Source organism: Anser cygnoides, chromosome 12 (genome assembly GCF_040182565.1).
Source record: "Anser cygnoides isolate HZ-2024a breed goose chromosome 12, Taihu_goose_T2T_genome, whole genome shotgun sequence".
Lineage (NCBI taxonomy): Eukaryota > Metazoa > Chordata > Aves > Anseriformes > Anatidae > Anser > Anser cygnoides.
Genome location: NC_089884.1, coordinates 8,083,394 through 8,104,751, shown reverse-complemented (window position 1 = coordinate 8,104,751; position 21,358 = coordinate 8,083,394). Strand labels below are relative to the sequence as shown.

Here is a 21,358-nt window from a genome sequence, read left to right as displayed (position 1 = left end):
CCACGGTTGCCCTTCAGCCATCTCTTGTCGGGGGGAGAGGTCTTGGCTCTGTTCTGCTTTTATGCTTCTTCAGCCTCCTGCTCTGAAATTTGATGGCCACCCTTGGCTTTAAGACAGTACAGGAGAAAATTTAAATACCTGCACTTCTCTGGGCTTTGTTTGCAAGAGGTGCTTAAATAACGCCTTCCCCAGCCCCAGAGTGCCTGCCTGTGTCTCCCGCAGGCTCTGCCACAGATGAACAGCTGCCTCCTGTCCCACCCCGCCGCTTCTTGCCCTTCCCTATCCCCCTCTGGGCTCCCTTCTCCTCGCCGTCCCCGCCGCCCTCCCCGTGCCGCAGCCCCGGCCTCCCCTTGACGGCGGGAATCACCTCAGAGGTTGGGGGCTCCTTCCCTCGCCTCCTCCTTCCCTCCCGCCGCTCCGGGCACATCCCAGCCCCGGTGGGCTGCTCCCTAGTGACCCCGCTTTTCTGAGAGCAGCCCCCCATGACCACCACCACCCCCTGGCGCCCTCCTGCCCGGCCTGAGGGAAATGCCCCGGCTCGGAGTTAGCGCCTACCGCCGCTCCCCGGGAACGAGTGGCTCCGCGGTGTGTGGAAAAGTTGTGTGCTTACCGGGTTAAAGGCTGGCCGGGGGGGGGGAGGGTGCGAAGGAGAGGGGCAAAAAAAAAAAAAAAAAAAACCGCCCAAAACTGCTTACATGAATTTCTAAGCGCTAGACCTGCCTCCAAGATCAGCCCAATAAGAGCTGTCAGGGGAGGCTCCCAGCTCACTTTTCCACATCACTTCACAGTTACATTTGGCAGGCAGGCACGTTGGAGCGCTCAGAGCCGGAATTAGTGGATTTATTTGGAATATCCCTGCTTTCCTGGAGACGTGCTGCTGCCGGTGGCTTGTGCAAAGGGAGAAATTAATAACTGCACTTTAGCATGCAGGCACAGAAACCCGAGAAGCTAAGTAACCAGCATCTCCTCCAGCATCAGCAGCCTCAAAAAGCATGAAAAGAAGATCTGGAGAATCCTGCCTATTCACAGGGACTGCCTAATGTTTTCTTACCTCACGCTTTCAATCTGTGTGTGAAGGGGCTGTTAGCAAGCTGCTTCCTTGGTCCTTGAAAGAGTGAGTATTCATTTTATTAGTATTATTTATGTCTCGCTGGCGGAGGGCTGTCTCTCCGTAGATTTCTTTTTGACTTAGTGCCTGTCTGTGTTCTCGCAAGGTGCACTGTGCAAGTGCCTTCCTCCTTAATAGGTACGGTATTAGGCTGAACTATAGTGGCTCATTAAGTCAGATCTTTGAAAATTCCTGATAATGAAAATGTCATGGGATGGTAGTTAGCATTTATTTTTTCCCCTTGGGAGGAGATGTGGTGGTGATGGTGGTGTGGCTATTTCTCTTTCCTTTTTTTCTTTTTTTTTTTTTTTTTTCCATCCCTCCTCTAAAGGATCAGGAGGACTTTGGATCAAAGAGGGTTGTTTCCAAGACTAGAAAACCCATTTCTTCTCCTTGGTTTCTTATTTGGTACAATAAATCTTTGGGCTATTTCACTGTGTTGAATAGATGCGGGGCTGCATTCATGCATTGAAATAGATTGCAGTTTTCGTGCTGAGAATAAAAATCACCCAGTAGCCAGATATGTAAATGAGGGAGGAGGAGGCTGGAAGAACCATAAGGGGGGGAAATCCCCCTGATTTATCACCACCTTCCTCCCCCCAAGCTTTGCACCCTTCAAATAAATAAATAAGTAGAAACAATATGATAGCTTCCTTTCCTACTTTCAGAAAGGAAAGTATCTCAGAAACGCTCTTCCTCTTAGAAACTGAGAGGGGAATGAATATTTAGCTGTAACTAGCCAAGAGTCATCCCTGTCCCACAAGTTGTTTTGCTTCCCTGTCTCTGGTTGACTAAACAGATAATGCAGCCAGCTGAAACTTCGGAGAGGGAAAAAGCCCCTTAGCTCCAGTCACTCATTAGCTGCATCACTGCTGAGGCTCCCAGAGAAGAAATGCAGGAGTCTGTCGACCCCTGAAGCCAGCTCTTCCACTGAACGCTTCCTCTCCTCTTTAAGGAAGGCAGGGGAGTAACACATCCCTAGATTCTGCTTGGATACAGTATCTGCTGGGTAGCAGCATCCCAGTCGGGAGACTGGAGCTGTCAGACAGCATCCCTGCTAGACAGCATCAGACCTGTACACAGTGCTTGGCTGGGGAGCCTGGCAGGCGCTGGATCAGGGTATAGAACTGCAAAGCTTCAGCACAGAAAACCGATGGCAGTTTCTCTGTGGATATTATAGAAGAGATTAACTCAAATCCTTATTCAGACAGTGCCTACCGCCATGAAGGTGACACCACTTAACGCAGGCAGGAATTCCTTTGTGGTTTGTTGCTGTTCAGTCATGTCTTGAATCTGTTTCAATTCAAACAGTTTGCATTTAGTACCAGAGTAAATAGAGTGGAATCTATCCAACCTGGCACGTAACGGCGTTACACAAACCTGTTTGTGTTGCCAACAGGTATCAAACTCCATGCACTCACTTCTGCCTCCTTCTTCCCCTGTTTCAGACAGGCACAAACGCACACGCTCTTTTTCATGTAAATGACTCTGTCTTTCTTTCCTCTGAATGTAGGAATAAATATTTTTAAAATTTTCATAAAGGCTGACGCTTTTAAACAGTCAACTTGATCGCGTAAATGGCTAGTCATTTGTCTCTGGGTATTGCTGCCAGATGTTTTTTGGGGGGCTGCTGATTGTGAGAAATCAAATAACGTTAACTGTTTATTGTTTCAAATCTACCACATTAGTGCTTAATAGAAGGGAAGCTAACAGCTGCTTACTTCAGTTTCAATTAAAGAATAGAGCTGATAACTACTGAAGCTATAGATAAAGAATCCTCTTAACTTTGCTTATCCTCTTTTGTAAATTCTTGAAGTTTCTCTGCAATAAGGATGAGGAGAAATATGCAATACTTTTGTATGAATGGTATTCCTCATCTAGGTTCAACACCAGACTGTTATGAACAAGAGGAGACTTCATGATAAGCTTCTCAGTAAATATAAATAAATAATAAATACATTTGGAAGACTGAAAAATTACCCCAGCGTGCCCTTCACCTACCTTAAAAAAATGATAAAGCAGCTAGAAGAGGTTGGTATTTTGCATACTTGTGTATTTATCAAAATTCACATCCGTAAAACGTGATATCAAAAACCAAAAGCTCTCTGTAGTATCACCTCCCAACGTAATTGTATGAATATCTGAAACAGGAAAACCGTAGGAAGAGAACTGATTATTATGTAATATTCTAGTCTAAGGTTTTCATTTGTTCGGCCTTATTGTTCTACATCACTGCATATAGAATGAGTGTAGCCTTCTGCTAACTTCCTCTTAGGCTTACTATTTATTAGCTCTCCCTTTTTTGTAAAACATGCATCCTGGCTGCAGAGAACTTCAGTTTGCATGCCCAGTTGTAAGCTGACGGCCTTCAATGTCCTCAGAGATTGAAGTATTCATGGAAGTAGGTTCTTAAAATATACAGGTGAGCAATTTGTTAACCGACCAGGCTGCTAGCCAAGAGAGTAACTTCGGTTGTTTTTTACGAGATTAAAAAAGTAAGAGCTATGTGTGTCTGAACAAACACAGCTGCCTTTGATAAGAAGTATCCATGTATAGGACATCTTTTCCTTTCATACCTTTCATTTAAAAAAAAAAAAAAACAGAACAAAAAAAAAAAAACAAAAAACAAAATCTTTGTGAGAGATAGAATCCTCCTTAGACAAAGTCACTCTGTGATTTTTCAGTATAGTTCATTCATTCACGTCAGCTACTGAGGTCCAAAACAGAGTTGTAAATGGGGAAGTGGTCTCACAATCAGATTTAAATTGATTTTCTTTGTCAATGGTAATCTTTATTTTTTTTCCAATAATACCACACCTTTAAAAATTAATCCATTAATTGATCTTTGGACGTTTTATTTGTATCACTATGAAAACATGCCATAGTCCTCTTTGCTAGAAAAAAATATATTTAAATCCTTTCTTTGGTATTTAGAACCATTACAGGTAAGAACAAATAATTGCCTGTAGTTATAGATTTATGCCTCTTACCCCTTGAAGTACTCCCTGAATTTTCACTCTATTTCTTATCGTGTACTTGCAGATTTTATCTTTTAAAGCACTCATTTTGGAAAACCTAAGTGCCCTAGAGACTTTAGCTGGGACTTTTTCAGCCACTTACTGAAAATGGGGACCTGGAATACCCCCATTTGACCCATGTTACATATAGATAATTTCATTTCCAAAAGTTGAGAGACTTTTGGGAAAATAAGACAAGGGGAAAATAAGCTGACCTCTAAATTTCTGAACGAGATGTGAACACATACTGTAATCTCTTGATGCTACGCATCTCCAAGTGATGGTTATGAATACTCTGTAACAGAAAGCCACAGCTTATGTTATGTAGTATAAATGAGTGTTTTTATAGCATATCCAAGAACCGTAAGATACAGTATCTATCTCAGCAGTATTCATTTTGTGTTCTGTTATCCTCTGCAATGTCATTAGTCTGACCTTTTGGATATACTATTAATAATGACAATTGTGTGTTTATAGTATACACCTGAGTTATATCTGCATTCCTGAAAATCATATAAGAGTCTTTCAACCATGAGTTTAAAATAACACCAAATTCTTTCAGTGGGAGGGAAATGCTAAAGCATTTCGAGATTGGAACACTTTAAGCATCATCGCTACCATAAGATCACATCAATAGAATTAAATTAGATGATGGAAACTCAACGTTTTTCTTAGTGTTGTTGCCATAGAAAAGGTGGCTCACTTCATAGCTTTCTGAACATAACTGTTTGAGCAGTAGATAGAAATAGAACAAAATAAAGTCCAAGTCAGTCTGAGATTTCAAATTTATATATACATATTTTTCCTCTCAGATAGATCTCTTATTCCTTTTGTTTTGGAATCTGTTCAGTAGGTTTCTCATTTTATCAACCAAGTAAATAACACCAACACAGTGGCATTTCAACTATATTAATACAATTTTGCCTGCAAAAAGCACTGGGGACTAAAGTGCTACATGCAAGCTGGAATGGAAAGATGACTTCTGATCCAGTTCAGTACCAATGGATAGAGTTTAAAGCAGCTAACTCCAGGCAGGAAACCGATTCCTACTTTCTAGGCATGAGACTGTAACCTTTATCCATCAGGTGCAATGATAATACTCATAGAATTGATTCTCCAAGGTGTGCAGCATGATATGTCTTGTGAAAATAATTTGAAATTGAGGATGATCAGCACCTTGCTCAGACTTTAAATTAGTAGTGTGAACCCATCTTAGATCCAAAGAACCAAAACCTTCCACAAGAAGCGTCTATTGAACCCTGTGGTGCCTAAGTTATAGACTGCCTCAGAAAGGTGTTGCTCGGTGTGTCTTGCTCAGATCTTTGCAACCAGCTGTGGGAGTTAAAAAATATTATGAAAACAGCCACTCTTGGCGGTCATTAATTCCTTGCCTCAACTTTCTAATATATTCTATTTTCATTTGAAGTAGCTTACTCTTAGGAAGCAATGAATGCTTAGACTAATTTGAGGAACACAGAATAACATTTAAATCCATTTCCTTTGCAGTCACTGATTATTGTAATCACAGATATGTATATATTTAATATATATGTATAAAATCATTATGTTAAAGCCCCTAAATGCTAATGCAGATGACTTGTATGCATTCACAGGTAGTGCTTTTCATTATTTGCTTTTTGTAATTAAGCAACCCTTTAGGTGTGAACCCCTCTTATGGATTGAATGTAATAGTTGTGATTGTGTTTTCAGAACAAACCATCAGAACTTAATGCTAGTGAAATTTTTGTTGGATTCTGTATTGCAGTCTATGAGCTTTATTTTTGTGCTTTTCCAAAAGTCAGATTAAAAATAAAAGGCAAACAAAACCAATAAAAACCTCAATGTGGCAAAAGAAAAAAGAAAAATATGATCATGTTGCAAGACCCCAATTCTTTACCATCAACTTTAACGAGTTGCTTGGAAAACTGCAATCAACTTCAAAAATGCAAAATTAAAATCCTTCACCTCTTACTTTTTCTTTTTCAGCAAAAAGATTTGAATAAGTTTACTGCAGCAGTACTGTATGTAGTTAGAATAGTCCAGTTATGATCACATTTCTCCTTTTTTAGTTTATGCACACATTTGTATGTGGCTGACAAGTTTATATAGCTTTCACTAAATCATGAGGAGCAGACGTGTTTTTTTAGTTTTAGTTTCATCAGATTACATGTCAGGAAAACTTGTGGGTTTTTCTTTAATTATTGTATTTTGCTTAATTACATAGAGAATATCTGACATTCTTTAAAGAAAACCAGTGAAAATGAGAGCTCTGTTCTACTTAAAAAAAAAAAAAAAAAAAAAGAGGACCGGAAAAGAAGCCCAGAAAGCAAGATATTTATGTTCTCCATTAATATTTAAACATTTTTTCAGCAAGTACAGGATAAGCACATCCCAGCTGCTGAAACTCTCATGATAAACGATGCCCTAGGCAGAGCATGGTTAACACCTAATTCTCAGTCACAGGCCAATCTGTTTGCCTTTTTATGAGCACTCTTCGTGTTGTGCACAACTTGCTTTTTTCCCCTCTCTCCTTTAAAAGTGGTATAGGTCTTCAAAGTATGTAATACACCCTCATAAAAACAAACCTTGGTCTGAGAGATGAGGTTGGCATGAGCTGGAGCTATTAAATCTGTATGTAATGCAATTCTGTTTTAGTCGAAGGAAAATCACTTTAATCTGGGGACTTTAGAGAATAAAAACGACTTTCTTCCTCTTACTACATATAGAATGAAAACAACGCAGATATGACTATTTTTGTCATGTTTAAGTTTCTGGACCACCTTAGCTGTTCAAACAGGTTTTGGCTTTCTTCTTTCTCCATTTTGAGCTAGTATCGTGAGCTTCTCAGCATGATGGCATGCGGTGAACTGATGTTCTGACACAGATCAGTAGGGTATCTGACTCCCATACACCCGGAAAGAAATCTTTTTCTTTTTTACTTTTCTAAGTATAAGAAGCTGAAAGGGAAGTTCACAAATACTTTTTGTTCTATGGTAGACATAAAATAGCTATATTGTCATTTTAATGTCTATTCTTTTGGTATCAGCTGTCTTTTTTTTTATTATTATTTAAAAAAAAAAAAAAAAGATATCCACCTAAAGTATTATGGATACTCATTTCTTTGGAGTGGAAATGCAATCAAACAAGTCAATTACTTCAATTGCAAACTCTGTGGAGCACATACTGCCTCTTTGTTCTGTGTCTGCACAATGTCTAGCACAGCTGGACTCATGACTGAAATTTCTGAGTGCTGTACAACGCAAGTAATAATAAAATGTACCAGAAAAATAGTTCGGCAGTGCTAGCAATGCAACTTTTATTATTATTTATTTAATTTTTTTATGCAGTCTGGTTGTATGAAGTAGTGAACGCTTCTCCAGAGACTGACTGGTTTCTATACAAAGTATCAGAGCCTTGGCAGGTTTAACTTTGGCCCATATTGATTTTAGCATCAAAGCTTACCAAAACTATCCCCAATAAGAAATTCTGTTGATTTCAATAGAAGTTAAGCACTAACTGTTACATTTCTTTTTTTAAAATGAAAGTAAATATTTGACAAAAAGTATAAGGTTTAGCTAATCACTAACATAAATCAGACCTTGTAGATATGATTATTAAAGACTATTCTGTTATCAAAGAACAAGGGCCAATTTGTTAAATTGTTTGATTAAAGATATATTTCAGTGTGATGCACATAGCATTTTCTCTATCTCAAAGCATTAGTCAGGTTGTGTAATGACCTATTTCCCGTAGCAGCCTCTTCTCTAGGACACTGGGACACCGGTCACAGTGTTTTCTAATTAAGGGAGAAGAGTAAGGAAACTAAGGAGGAGGAATCTGTATCTTTAAAAAGCTTTTCTCATTCTTCCCTCTGCCTCTGAAACGTAACCCTAAAACTGAAGTGACCAGCTTTTGCTAATAATAAACGTGAAGGTGGATGAAGAACCTCTCCATTCAGTATTATAGGTCCATATAGCGAGGAAACCATTGCATTTCTGTACTTGCATGCGTGTACCTGTATGTATAACCTCGGTGCAAGCATATGGATTCCATCTGCTCTATGTCAGATGTAAGGCCTGGTGAGCCCTGTGCTTAAGATGTTCCCTTAGCACTTGAAGCAAGTATAAAAACTTGTCTAATAACCTAAAGAACTGCTTGGATGTCTTTAAAGAGCAGCAATGCATGACTAAGTTTAGAAAACCTGGTGGCATATCTTTGCACAGCGAATTCCTCTGTGTGCGTCTGAGTAGGACAGAACATCTGAGACCAAAGGAAAGAGAGGTGGATTCTCTTACCATTGATGCTAAAATAAGTAATTCTTTAGATAACTGCCTTTGATTCACTAAGCAACTGTAAGCAAATTGCTACACTAAATATATAATATAAACTTGGACAGTTGATTTGCACCGATTGGCAGGATTCTTTCCTGCACATCTCTGACAGCATGAAATACTCTTCAAGTGTACATTACCCCGCATGCTAGTGCAGAGTTAGCGTAACATTTTCCTTCCTCTGAAATTTCAGGTGCTTTGCCTAGAGGAAAAGCCATGTGGGTAATGCTGCTCTGTGTTGCAGTTAACTCCAGGTGACATAACAGTCCCTTAAAATCACTGCTAGCCAGTAAAATTCAGAGCAGCTACCAAGTATAATTATGACTTGGGGCCATGCCTAGAACATGTACAGCCCACAACCTGGCTGCCGGCTCACCACTGAGCGGTGGTGTGTGCTGCAGGTGGCCAGGGTGGTTGGGAGCTCCCCTCCTGACAGAGACAGACTCAGAACAGCACCTCTGGCTGCTGCTGAGCCCCTGGGAGAGGTTTCCGTCCCTAAAATCTGCCAGCGTCGGTGGGTGGAGCCGCATCAGACTGCCATGGCTATATACTAGGAGTCTGCCAGAGTTTTATTAAGTAGTTCCTCTGACCGTAGCTGCTCAGTTCCCTCCTCTTTTCCAGAAGTTACCCTCTATTCAGTTTTGTTGATTCAACCTTTTGTGTCTGCTCTCTGAAGTACATAGCCAAGCTTCATATGCTCTTAGGCAGTACAGCTGTTTTCAAAACTTTGTCATTGTCCTGTAGCTTATGGGCTCTTCAGTTGTGCTGATGCAACTGCTTGTGCAGCCATGCTGTAAACTAGATCTGGGCAATGATCTGGCTTATAAATGTAAAGGAAAAGACTTCTTGAAATGAGGCTTTGGAATTTTTTTAAGCCATGTCATTTCACTGATCTGGCTTTTGGTGTTGTCTCGCAAATGGCATAACGAAGGGGACTGTAAACTGCAGTGAGGAGAGGAACTGAGAATGGAGAAGGATGATGGGACACATGCAGCTGGCATGTTGGGGGCAGGGGACTGCAAGAACTTTGTAAATTAGCATTGCTGTTGGTGGAAGAATAGCGTGAGCAATGGCCTAACCCAGCTCTGTCAAAATAATTTGGTTTAAAAGACACCTTCCTATTAAAAGCGTTTAAGTTAACGAGATCACTTTGACAGAACTGGGTTAGGGAGTGGCTGCCCATGCAGTTGGCTGACAGATGAGAGAGGCGGTGAAGCCTGGCCTGGGCATACCAGGGCACGCAAGTGCCCTGGCTAGTGGGCGCTGCAAGCACATCTTTCCTACTGCCTGGTAGGGCACGTGGTTGCACTCTCAGTCCCTCTTCACCTCTCACTACGGTGAAGAACTGTTTCTTACTTTAATTTTTTTTATGCATGTAAGTAGTCTTTATGCACATGAGTAATCTACTGGAAAATAATTGTTGTTTATAGCAAAAAGTACTCATTGTTTTGCAGGAGAAACATGAGACGGCTGCAATTTAAAATCAAGTTCAGGTACAGCAGAGTGGATATGTGCTGGAAACAGGATGGGTGTGTAGCAAAGTTAGGGGGCAGAGATGGCGTGATTATTTGTTGGTTATGGTGTCTCGATCTATTCTGATGGACTTTGGTTTTGCTCTGCTTTAATGACAAATTAAAATCTTCATTGCAGTTCTCTTACAAGTAGGAATGATTCCTAGAAGTAAGACTGAAATGCTAGGGAGTGCGAAGGCCTTGTATTTTTACTGTTGAAAACTTAAGGCTTTCCGGTGCTGCTAAAAGAGGATCAATGGAGGAATGATAATTGTGCTTCCCACGGTGAGAAGGCTTTGCATCATGTTGCTGCAATGGATGGAAAAGGACCCTGTCTGAAGCCTGGAGAAATGGGACTGGGAAGCCTAAGTGGTGGTGCCTAAGTAGTGGTGCAGCCCGTACCTGCAGTACTGAGGATACCTAAAGAGCGTAAAGAACAAGAAGAGCTGTGTAAAGCCAAAACAAAACCACAAAAGATACTCTAGCTGGTGTGGGGACAGAAAGGCAGGAAACAGAGAAACAGTTGGGGGGGGGGGGGCTGAGGGGGAAGTAATTTGAACAATAACAAGGAATTCACAGATGTTAACAAAGAAAATGCCAAAAGGTACAAAATATGTATGCCTGTGTGCAGGCCATGAAGATCCCGAGTTTGCAGCCCTATTGACAGGGGAAATGCAATACCTGATCATGAGCTGTGGGAGACTTGTGATAGTGTAAAGAGAAACTCACTGTTGCTTAATGAATTCCAAATAAAGGAAGTCACAAAATGTACATTTTTGTTAAGGGCACCTGATTAACCTTGCTATTTTATTCTCCTAATCTATATGAAAATCATTACCCACAGCTCAAATCATTTGGCAGAAATAAGGATCCTTATTTTTGGCAGAAATTAAATTCAATTTATTCTTTTGGACACGAAAGCCCCCGTGGGTCAGATGGAATTTCAAGGCTCCAAAGGAGACATGCAAAATGCAAAGGCTGCCTGCCTGCTGCCACGCCGTGCTAGCTGGAACTCTGGGTGATGGGTAAATGAACACCTCTCTTCTATTGTTGGAGGTTGCTTGTGTTGTGATGCAGGTTGGCCTGTACTGAATAGGCATCAAGGGCAGGGATTATGGACAGAGAGATCTAAAACATTTCCACTGGAACTCCATTGACTTTATGTATCATTTACCTCATCATATAGTGACAGTTTGATATCAGTCTTTTGAATGCACATTAAAGGATTCATTTAGTGTCCGAAATCTAAAAGGTTCTGTAAACTCCACAAAAATTTGCTCTAGGTATACATCGCCAACTTTTCTCTGGCTTCTCTAGTGTAATATATTTAAATAAAACAGAGTTTCAAGGGGTTTTTTTTGTTCTTTTTTTTCTTTTTTTTTGTTTTGTTTGTTTTTAACTTAATAACAGCTGTTTAGTAATTGATAAAATATAACCTAATGAAATAGTGAGGTTGAAGGGCTTAGCTCTTGCTTATCACTATGAATGATAAGGTAAATGCAGAATTAAATTTAAAAAAAAAAAAAAAAAGAAAACACCTTTGTTGTAGATCTTACGATGACCCCATATGTCTCTTATGTGAAGAAACACTAGAGTGGCTGTAAAATCTCAAACTAAGATCATGGTGTAAGTCAACGCACTAGCATTGTAATGAAGTGGTTTACTTGAGATAGATATTCTGTGGTTTGAAATCTAAAAATAAATTGATTTTTTTTAAAGCTTTTTATGATCTTACTCTGCTTCTTTTTCACTAAGCAGTTTATATATAAAGCTACATTTTTTTAACCTTTTTATATTTTTTTTAACAAATCTACTGCAATCCAGTGGCTACATTTTAAAGCTACAAGCTGACTCTAAAATAACTGCAATGACATTATTTCAGATATGCTAGGAACCACAAAGCTTCCCACAACAGGTTACACAAAATGAGAACCCTCATCAGTTAGAATATCAGCTATGACTACTGTCATACCTGATTCTGACTTGTCAAAATGAATTTTCTTGTAATAGTAATAGAATAATATTTTTCTAAAAGTTTATCAGCATTTAGAATAAGTGGAAAACAAACTGCTTAGCTTTATCCCTATTTCACTGTAAATTATGCATGGAGAGCCAAATGTACAAATAGTCTTACGTGTTTGAAACATAAGACAGTTTTCTGAACCTCTGCTATCTGGCATAGTGTGACACTTCTTTTCATCTATTTGTTATATTCTTTATATTTTAAATAGCACTTTCCCCTCTCAGGGCCACATGACCAACTCAGGCTGTTTTGTAAACAGCTTTTCTGAATTAGAGTTGTATCTGTAGTGGCATATATCATGTGCTATACTGGGAAATCACTTAGAGAACGGTGAGGTTTTGTTAATGAAAACAGCCCAGAGCCATTATGCTTTTATCAAAAGCAACACAGTTTTATGAAGCTGGAAAGATGCTCTTTTAAGGGCCATGTGCTGGTACTCTCCCAGTCACTTAGCACGAAGTAGTTTTGGCTTCTTGGAGTAACTTCACCATCAGTCCATGCTCATCACTCCTTTAGACCCTGGTGTAACATGAGAAGGGAGAATATTTCTGCCAATTTTTCCTGGCTCCAAAAGCTCCCTTTGCATGCATCTGTTTAGTACTGTTACAGTAGCCTGTTTCAGGAGCCTTATCATGTGCTCCTACACATCTAAACCAGAGGATTACACCTGATTGTAACTCAGCGCTTCTTGATTTTCCTATTAGACTATGAAAATTGCAGGGACAAGCATTTAATGATGCATTCAGTTGGTTCCCAACTACATACATGGTGTTCTGCACCCAGGAATGGAGAAGGAAATTTATTTCCAAATTTGGACAAGAGATTTGGGGACAGTCCAACCTCCATGCATTGTACAAAGTAAATGCCACTGTTCACTGACAGAGCAGTCTGTTTCTCAGAAAGTTCCAACAGTCTAGGTTCAGCTGTAGAGATACTTACCAAGCTCTACTGTTAAAGGAGGATTATGTTTCCATGAAGTACATGGATATATGCAAAAGATTATTATTAATATTTTTTTACATTGCACTGCCTAGCACCTGCCTACAGGAAAGTTGGCACATGAGAATCTCTTACAGTTTCTCGTTCACTGTGCTTGCATAATGGTACCCTTCCCTGGACTATTTCATTGAGTTAGGTCTAATGACATGGTGTGTGCATTATTAATATTTTTGGTGTGCTTTTGATTCGATTGCATTAAGGTATTGCTGAATAGGGAACTACCACGAGGACAGTCCAGTCACAGCGAGGCTTGATGCATTAGTGCTGGGGGATAGGACCGAAATTTGCTGGGATAAGTGAAGAGTAACAGGCAGGAAGTCTGGGGGTGGAAATGAAGAGTGATGCACTGAAGTGAACTTAATGCTTGCCAAAGATTCAGAGTAGCAGCTTGAAAAACAAATATCCTGTTCTTACTTCAAACAAAAATGTTTCTATGAGCATCATAGTGTTTTATCTCATTTGTTTCATCTCTTTTAGAAAAAGACAGCCTGTGCAGATTAATTAGGAATTGTTTTCAAAAAGCCTTTTGAATATGAAAGAGGTGCTTTACTTTATTATTACTTGGTCTTGTGAGTAGAAGAAAAAAAAAAAGAAACCACTATAGAAATTTGAACTGGAAGAGTAAGAAAATCAGTCATGACCTACTTTGCTTCATTTTAAGGCTTTCAGGGACAAAGGTATAGCATAGTAGTTGGTTTCTGGTGGGCCTCCATTTCTGGGTCAAACATCACTTTGGATATAAACACTGAAACTCCTCAGTGATGGAAAAAGACTCTTCAATTGTGCTTTCAGTTTATTGTCCCAGTTTTGAGTTTAATCTTGGGTACTGGTTGAAAATGATGGCTATTACTCTGTGTTACAGTGGTCTTATTTCTCCTGTGTTTCAATTCTTGCTCTATTGAAAGAATGAGAAAAACCTGTCTCAGTGCACACACGCACAAGTCCACTCATGCCACAAGGATCCCATACAAACAAACTGTACAATGCTGTCATTTCAAGTTTGGCTGATTCTCTCTTCTCCTACCTTCTACAGCCAAATGTGCTCCAAGAAATCTGGCCTTTTAACACGTGCCAGACAGTGGCAGCAATAGCCTCCCTTTAATTCTTGAGACCAAAAGTGCTTTCAGAGATGCTTTGGCAGACCCTTCCCATTGAGCAATTTGAGTGTTTGCTCCGTGTCCTTTTCTCTTCTCTGGCGTTTAGAGAAGGGGGAAATATTGAAGACCTCTCTTCCTTCTCTCACATTTTTCCCAAAAATTCATTGTAAAGCACATTGTATTCTCTGATTTCTTTTCTTTCCATCTCAGTTGGCAATGAGGCCTAAATGATGTTTCTAAGCTACACAGTTACTTCCGTAATGGGTATTCACCTCATTCTTGATGCATTGTCAAAGCACTGCACTATTAGCTTACCATTCTTCCATGGTACTTGAGATATTGAGTTTTAGTTTGATAACAGCTCTTCTCCCCTTTTAAGAAGACAAGTTTCTCACAGTTTCAGATTTTCGTGCAATACATTTCACAGTTGCTTTGGCAATTACTGAAGTTTAAAAAAAATGACTTTTTACATTGTTTACTTTTAAAATAACAGCTAACATTTATTGGCATAATTCACATCTTCAAATATGTTCCTCCATCAGCGTGTCTGAATCCAAAAAATAAAAAACACAACCCAGCCCCCAGTAAACAACCCCTACAAGATTTCTGTAGTTCAACAACACTAGAAACTCATTTTAAAGGGAAAAAACAACCTCGGGTATGGTGTAAGTTTGTGAGTAGGCAGTTCTGCCTTCCTAGTATACAGTGGTTTCTCTTGAGATTGCTTGGATATGAATCAGTCAATGAAAATGTATCAGGAATCTTTTTACAAAACTCCAGCTTCATTAGAGTAGCTGTAATGTAGCCCTTCTCCCTGGGCTGTGCTGCATTTATCTTGCTAAGTGATCTATGGCTGCATTTCAGGTTTTGCCAATCACCATGGCATTAGCTAGCCCTGCTATGTTAACTTGCTTGTCCATTTCAGGGAACATTTATGCTGAGGTGAGACCTGATGTGGCCTTCTAATACACAGAAGGGTGGGTGGAGAAAGACAGACAAAATGCTCCCATGCACCTACCGAGGAAAATGTCTTTGGAATCAAATCTGACTGCGTGTTTTCTCTGAAAGTGAGAGAGAGACACCGAGAGTCCTATAGGGCAGATGTGCATAAATGAGCTTACCTGGGCTTTGGTAGTGTTCCATTTTGGGAATTGTGGATTTCACAGTGGACTTACCAGCCTTGTTCGTCTACTGGGTTGTGAAGGTTTTGCTGAGCTCTGTGCTGTTGCAGCTTGATGATTACTGATATGAGAACGCACTACTGGAGCTTTACACGCTTAGCAGAAGCAAATCTTTTTCTCTGGTGGAGGAAAAGAAGATAAGTCTATATGGAAGATCATTATTTTATTTGACTTCTCATTATTTGAGGTGCTAAGCGTTTATGACCGCATAAAAAGTACAGGCTAGTAATAGGGCCAGAACATCTTTAGGCTCCAAGACAAACTACAAGTAAAATGTGTTCCTGAGTGTGTGTGAATACTCATCTGGGTCTTCCCTCACTATTGCAGGCAATGAAGGAATTTGCAGAACTGCTTAAGTTTATTTGTTTGTTTTAAACTATTTAATATACACTAGTATTGCATACTACAAATTGAAAATCTAACGTGGCTTGTTTACGATGTAAAAGTAAATGAGATCTTTCAGAACACTTTCCTAAGCTCTTTAGTCACTGATATGACCTTTTTTTTTCTCCCCCCACCAGGAATCTTTAATGACTGGAAAACTCAATGGATCATGTTTTTATAATCTAAGCTATTTTTACGTTGACTGTGCTGTAAACACATGGAGGAGCTGTAAGTAAATGTTCTGTACTGCATGATGAATTGGATTGCTACAGTCTGGAGGAAAGCAAAATAATAATTTCATTTCTGTGGTGATTTGCGTAGCTTGTGGTACAATGCCAGAAAGACTAACGGAAATGCTTATGGATACATGGACTCCATTAATAATATTATGGATTACTGTACTTCCTTCCATTTTTATGGCTCCAATGAATCAATCTCAAGTACTACCAAGTGGATCCAGTACAGGACTAAAAAGGCTAACTGAAGAACAAAGGGTTTTGAACCGCTCCAAGAGAGGCTGGGTTTGGAATCAAATGTTTGTATTAGAAGAATTTTCTGGACCTGAACCAATACTAGTTGGCCGGGTAAGGCAACATTCATTTTTTTTTCTCTGAATATGTAAATGTATAGCTTGTGAAGGTCTTCAGTCATTTGAACTCTGCTAAGAAATTCAAATTTGAGGTGCTCTGTCATTCTGAAATTCTTCTCTAATATACATAAATTTGTGCTTTAAATATGTTTTTCTGGTTAGTTAGCCCACTATTAGCTCTAAAATTATACATATTTCATTTTTATGACAAAAATGCACGAGCACGTACACATCCTTTCTTTTATATCATTAGTCATCACTCTGCATCTCTATCAGGTGCAGACTCTTCACTAAAGCAGCTTTTAGTAATATGTTACTTTGAATTCAAAATATGTTCCTATTTGTTCATTCAAAAAGGTTGTTAGTCTTATAGGTCATTTTCTGTCTCCAGTCTGATTACACAGAATGTAGTTATGCTTTGAGGATTTTGTAAAAACAATAACAGAAAAAAATATCACAAAGCAAAGTGTTGTATATATGGCAAAGTACAAGGTGCTAGTTTATAGGGAAATTCTGATATACATGCATATGAAATAACATTATTGTGACAGTTTTTTTAGTTTAGTTTCAAAGTTAGGAAGATGAAAAGAACGGAAGGAAAATTACCATGTTTTTCCTTGTGTTCTAGTTTGACTGTTGCCTTAAACCTCTGATTCTTGCCATGCATTAGCTTATTCATAGCTCTGTGTATTACCCCCAACCAGTGAATCAGACTTGCACTTTCTCTAAAAAGAGATCATGTGCCATCTGCATTCACAAGGAATGAATTATCTTAGAATTACTCTTAGGAAAGAATTATCCGATCCTGAATACGTCTGGCCTACAGTGAGAAATTATAAATACTGTGTATGTTTATCTCTAAATTTCAGTTCCTTTTAAAAAAACAGGCAAATTGATGTATTTCTTGGCCACTAAAATTGTGTACCAAACTGATGGATGCAAACCAAACTGATGGATGTCAATTAACCTTGTGATAATTTTGGAAATTCTCTGGGTAAATGACCAGCATATAGGATCATGTAGAGAGTATCAACCACTATACCTATTATCAAAGAAATTATAGGTCAAGCATATTTCCAAATTTTCCCTACTATATTCACTTTGTAGCCTAAACTTAGGGTCAGACAGCATAATAAACTTTAGATCCAGTAGCTTTCAAGAGCTATGTTAATTTACATTTAGATCAGGTATTGTTGATCTGTTCTCATTCGTTTTTCTTTGGTCAGAAAAATCTCAATTTCAGGGGGACAGCAATATGCTTATTTCAGAGGTTAAAATATTTTCTTAAACTATTTTCTCCAACCTGTTCTTTTCAGAGTGTGTTATTACCTATTTACATAAGCTTTTAAAATAATTTTCAGTTGATTTTAAGTAGTTGGGGAGATTCCTTAGTTTGTGCTTTGTAATAGTTTGATTTTAAGAGCACATCTGAGTCTTGAGATTTCTACAATATAAGGTGTTTTTTTTTTTTTATGGATATAATATCCTGAATTGTTCAAGTCATTAGTGAACAGAAGCCGGTGGGTTAAACAAAGCCAAACCAATAAAGACATTATCCCATCTTCTGCTGGCATTTAGAATAGAATTAGCTACTCTAAAATGCTGTGATGATCTATTTGTTGAGAATGCTGCATAATTAAAACACCACATGATATAGATGGAAAAGAGCAAAAAGTGAAATTTGCTCCCATAGGGAGAAATCCATGGTTTATTCCTGAAAGTGGCTTAAAACATTCTTGTAATTCTTGTCTGTGTTTATCACTCTTTTTTTAAAAAAATAAAAAAATAAAAAATCATCCATATTTCTGATTTTTTTCCCTAAGGTTTGAGTACTACAGACACTTTCAAACTCTGCTGTAGTTGGTGGCCACAGAAAAACTCCACATCTTGCCGAGATGCTCTTAGTCCTTCCTGACTTTAAAGTCTCAACTCCCTCAATCATAGTTCATGGCAATCCTTCTTCCCAAAACTTCAAGGTGTACAGAATGTCATGAGCAAAGTGCTCTCCTTTTCCATGAAGCTGGGCTATGTTTTGTCCTCTGTCACCCTCATGGTTTCTTATCCAGTGCAATTGAAAAACAACCTTCTTTTCAGAACTCAGTAGATTTGCACTTACCTAGTTCCTCCTCATGTCTTTTCTACTTTTATTCTTCCTCCAACCTGTCCATTTTGTCCGCTGCCAAAGGATTTTGCACAGCTGGGGTATCTCCTTCATTCTGTGCCTTTCTTTAGCAAGTATTTTTTTTGCCATATGACCTACCATTATTTATTTATTTGTTTATTTATTTCATCAGACTTTGAATGCAGCCCACTCCATAAAATATTAAGCCTCCCTACAATAATTCGCTATAGCATATTATGGAGCGAATGCTACCAAACGTGGATGCTACCCGATAAACTGTATTTTCTGGGCATAGATGTGGTTCTGTGCCATTTTAGAGACAGTACTGCCTGTAAGTTCCTTTTACATGTTTGAAGAACTAGTTTAATCTCCAAACAAATATATTCTTTGACAGTTCAGTGCTTCAAAGGGAACATTCTTGAAGCAAATCTAATTATGTAGATTTTGGTTGTGCATTTTGTCTCCTTATACACTGTTACAGAGTGTAGATGGTACTTTTCATAGTTCTATGTAATTTGTATGAACAGGTAATTAGAAAAATACGTTTCTGCACTAACAGAAATAGTATACACACAAGCAGAATTTAATGGCTGTTTTCAAGTACAACTTTACAGCACACTTCTCATCCCTAAAGAATTGCTAAGCATAATATTGATACTTAAATAATGTTTTTCAAGTCAGTGGGTGGAAAGGCAATGACTAGAAGCATGCAATTCTAATGGAATGGAAACATACATCAGCAAAATAAAACTGAAAATTGATATTAATTAAATACAAACAAAACACAAATCAATTTCTAAATAGAAGCCTGAATATAGAGTCCGTGCATTCATTCTGTTAGTTAAAAAGATCTCATGTTAAAGTTTCTGAAATACTGAGAAAGTTTAGTAAGACTGAATTTACAGAGAGCGGTAATATCTTTTATTAGGCTGCTAGGTTTTTCCAGGAGAAACAGCTTCTAGGCATAAAGACACTTCTTCAGAATTTTAAGTGTTGCAGTACAACTGCACAGTCTTCAAAGGCGCATACTCATTGCTGTTCTGCATGAATATGTATTAATAAATGTGTTCTCATTGTATTTGCTGTAATAAATGAAGTAATCAGGGATGAGACAAATAGGAGGTTTAATGTGAATTCTTTTATAAAGCATGGTAGTTTTCTGCAGTGACAAGTAAAGGACAGGAGAGTATCTTTTGCTTTTATTCTTGAACTTCTTACAACAGGTTTTAACAAGATGCACTTTTTATGTCACTTTTCACCATTAGATTGAGTAGGACCAAGTTCAAACTTAAAATAAGCAGCTCTACTGGAGTTCACACACCTGTTAAAAAAAAAAAAAGTATATGAATACTTATATCCTGAGTGATTTCAGAATATAGGAAGATTCTTGTTTCCCTTTTTAGTCTGTATTAACATTGCATTGTAGTTTGGCACGTAGTATCCTACATTCCATATTGTTTTTATCTGTACAGGAAGAACTCTGCATGTGCATTTTGAGAAACCTACGAAGTAACCTTTTTCCTGTTGATGTGACCTACTTGGAATGAGTTTGATTTTGTTTGCAGCAATACAATGTAGAAAGGTAGATTTACAAATACCCTTTTGTACTTCTCTTTCTTTGCTTCGTCCTCGGAAACAGGTACATGCTTTCCAAAGCTATTCGATCTACTTTAGAAGACTCCATATACTGTATATTGCTGTCAGCAGTTTGCAGACCTCCCAGTGGCTGACAACCTCATTCAACTGTAGAGTGATATGTCTTGTGACACTGCATGCTGTCCTTGTGGACTTGATTAGTTAGATAGAACTTTTACTTGATATACACTGCTGCATTTTCTCAGTCTCCTCTGCATGCATTTACAGCACCATGGCAGATGTGCTATGAAATCTGTGGTGTAGCAAATGCAACTGTTCTTTTGCTGGAGACAGCCACTGAATTCTCAATGAAATAGGTAATATAGTTAAGAAGCATTAAGAAATTAGATTTTGAGTATGCTATTTTAGCTCCTGTTTTATAGTAAATGTGATTTTTTTTGTTTTTGTTTTGATTGCTTTTTTTTTTTTGTGTGTATGTGTGTTTTAAATGGGATAGGACACAGTTTCATAGACATTTTCAAGCAAAAACCGTGGATAGTTAATGAATTAATGGCTGTCATTTGTAAGTACAGTGCAAAGAGAGAACATAAAAGAAGATGAAGGTGACAAAAGTCCTTGTCTCATATTCCCTGACTTAACACTAAATGAACCAGCAATTGAGTCCAACCACAGAAGAACACATCAGTCAGATTGGTGCTGTTTCCGTGGTATCACAGCTCCTGGAGTACTCCCCAGTTTCTCCCAGACCTTCCCCAGACGTTTTTAATTTACCTATTTCCAGTCTCCAAGTAATATTTTTGCACATTTTGCATGCCGTCTGTGATGAGATTCATGAAATGACCAGGGAAGACCTGCAGCTCTGTCATGCACAGCCACAAAGTCACATCTGTGGCTTGTGGTCGGCAGCAGGGCTGTGTTAGCTCTTGGGAAGTTGCTCTGAAATCCCTGGACAGGGATGGAAACAAACCCCACCGAGTTAGTGAGACTCAGACAGAATGTGTCCAGGTCAGCTCTTTCCTGTGGTGGAGTCTCCTGTAATTTTTAATCCGTGACCAGGGAGCTCGTCTTCCTTCCTTCTGACTTGCATGACGTGTCTTTTCACTCCGTTAAATGGAGATTTCTGTATGGTTTGTAGAATCAAGGAGCTAGGCAACTCCTGCTATTCAGAGCAATGAAGATTTTTCCCTTGATATATGGTGCTTAGGTCCAGGCCTTTAGAGGAGAAATAATTTTCCTGTAGGAGGAGCAGTAGAGAGGCATGATGTTTTTACAGTTACATGCTTCAGGCTGTGCTACTGTAAAAACCAAACCTGGAAATGCAGAGAGCACTTATAAATAGCTTCAAGCTGTATGTTCTACATTATACATGTTTTATGCAATCTTTGCTTTCATTGCCAACA

At 38.7% G+C, this 21,358-nt stretch overlaps 1 protein-coding gene across 3 annotated transcripts in view; it reads left to right on the top strand.

Annotated features, from left to right (window-relative positions):
• The first annotated feature begins 776 nt into the window (after positions 1-776).
• CDH8 (cadherin 8) overlaps positions 777-21,358 on the top strand; it is a 148,884-nt gene continuing 128,302 nt past the window's right edge. Inside the window, exons 1-3 of one of the 3 annotated variants that reach the window (XM_048068931.2) lie at positions 777-1,114; positions 15,789-15,879; positions 15,973-16,235. In XM_048068931.2, the coding sequence (XP_047924888.1) occupies positions 15,798-15,879; positions 15,973-16,235 (345 nt within the window). In that variant the 5' untranslated portion in view covers positions 777-1,114; positions 15,789-15,797. Of the gene's footprint in view, positions 1,115-15,788; positions 15,880-15,972; positions 16,236-19,834; positions 19,945-21,358 lie in introns of those variants that run through there. The other 2 variants (XM_048068929.2, XM_048068930.2) reach the window with 2 other exon arrangements.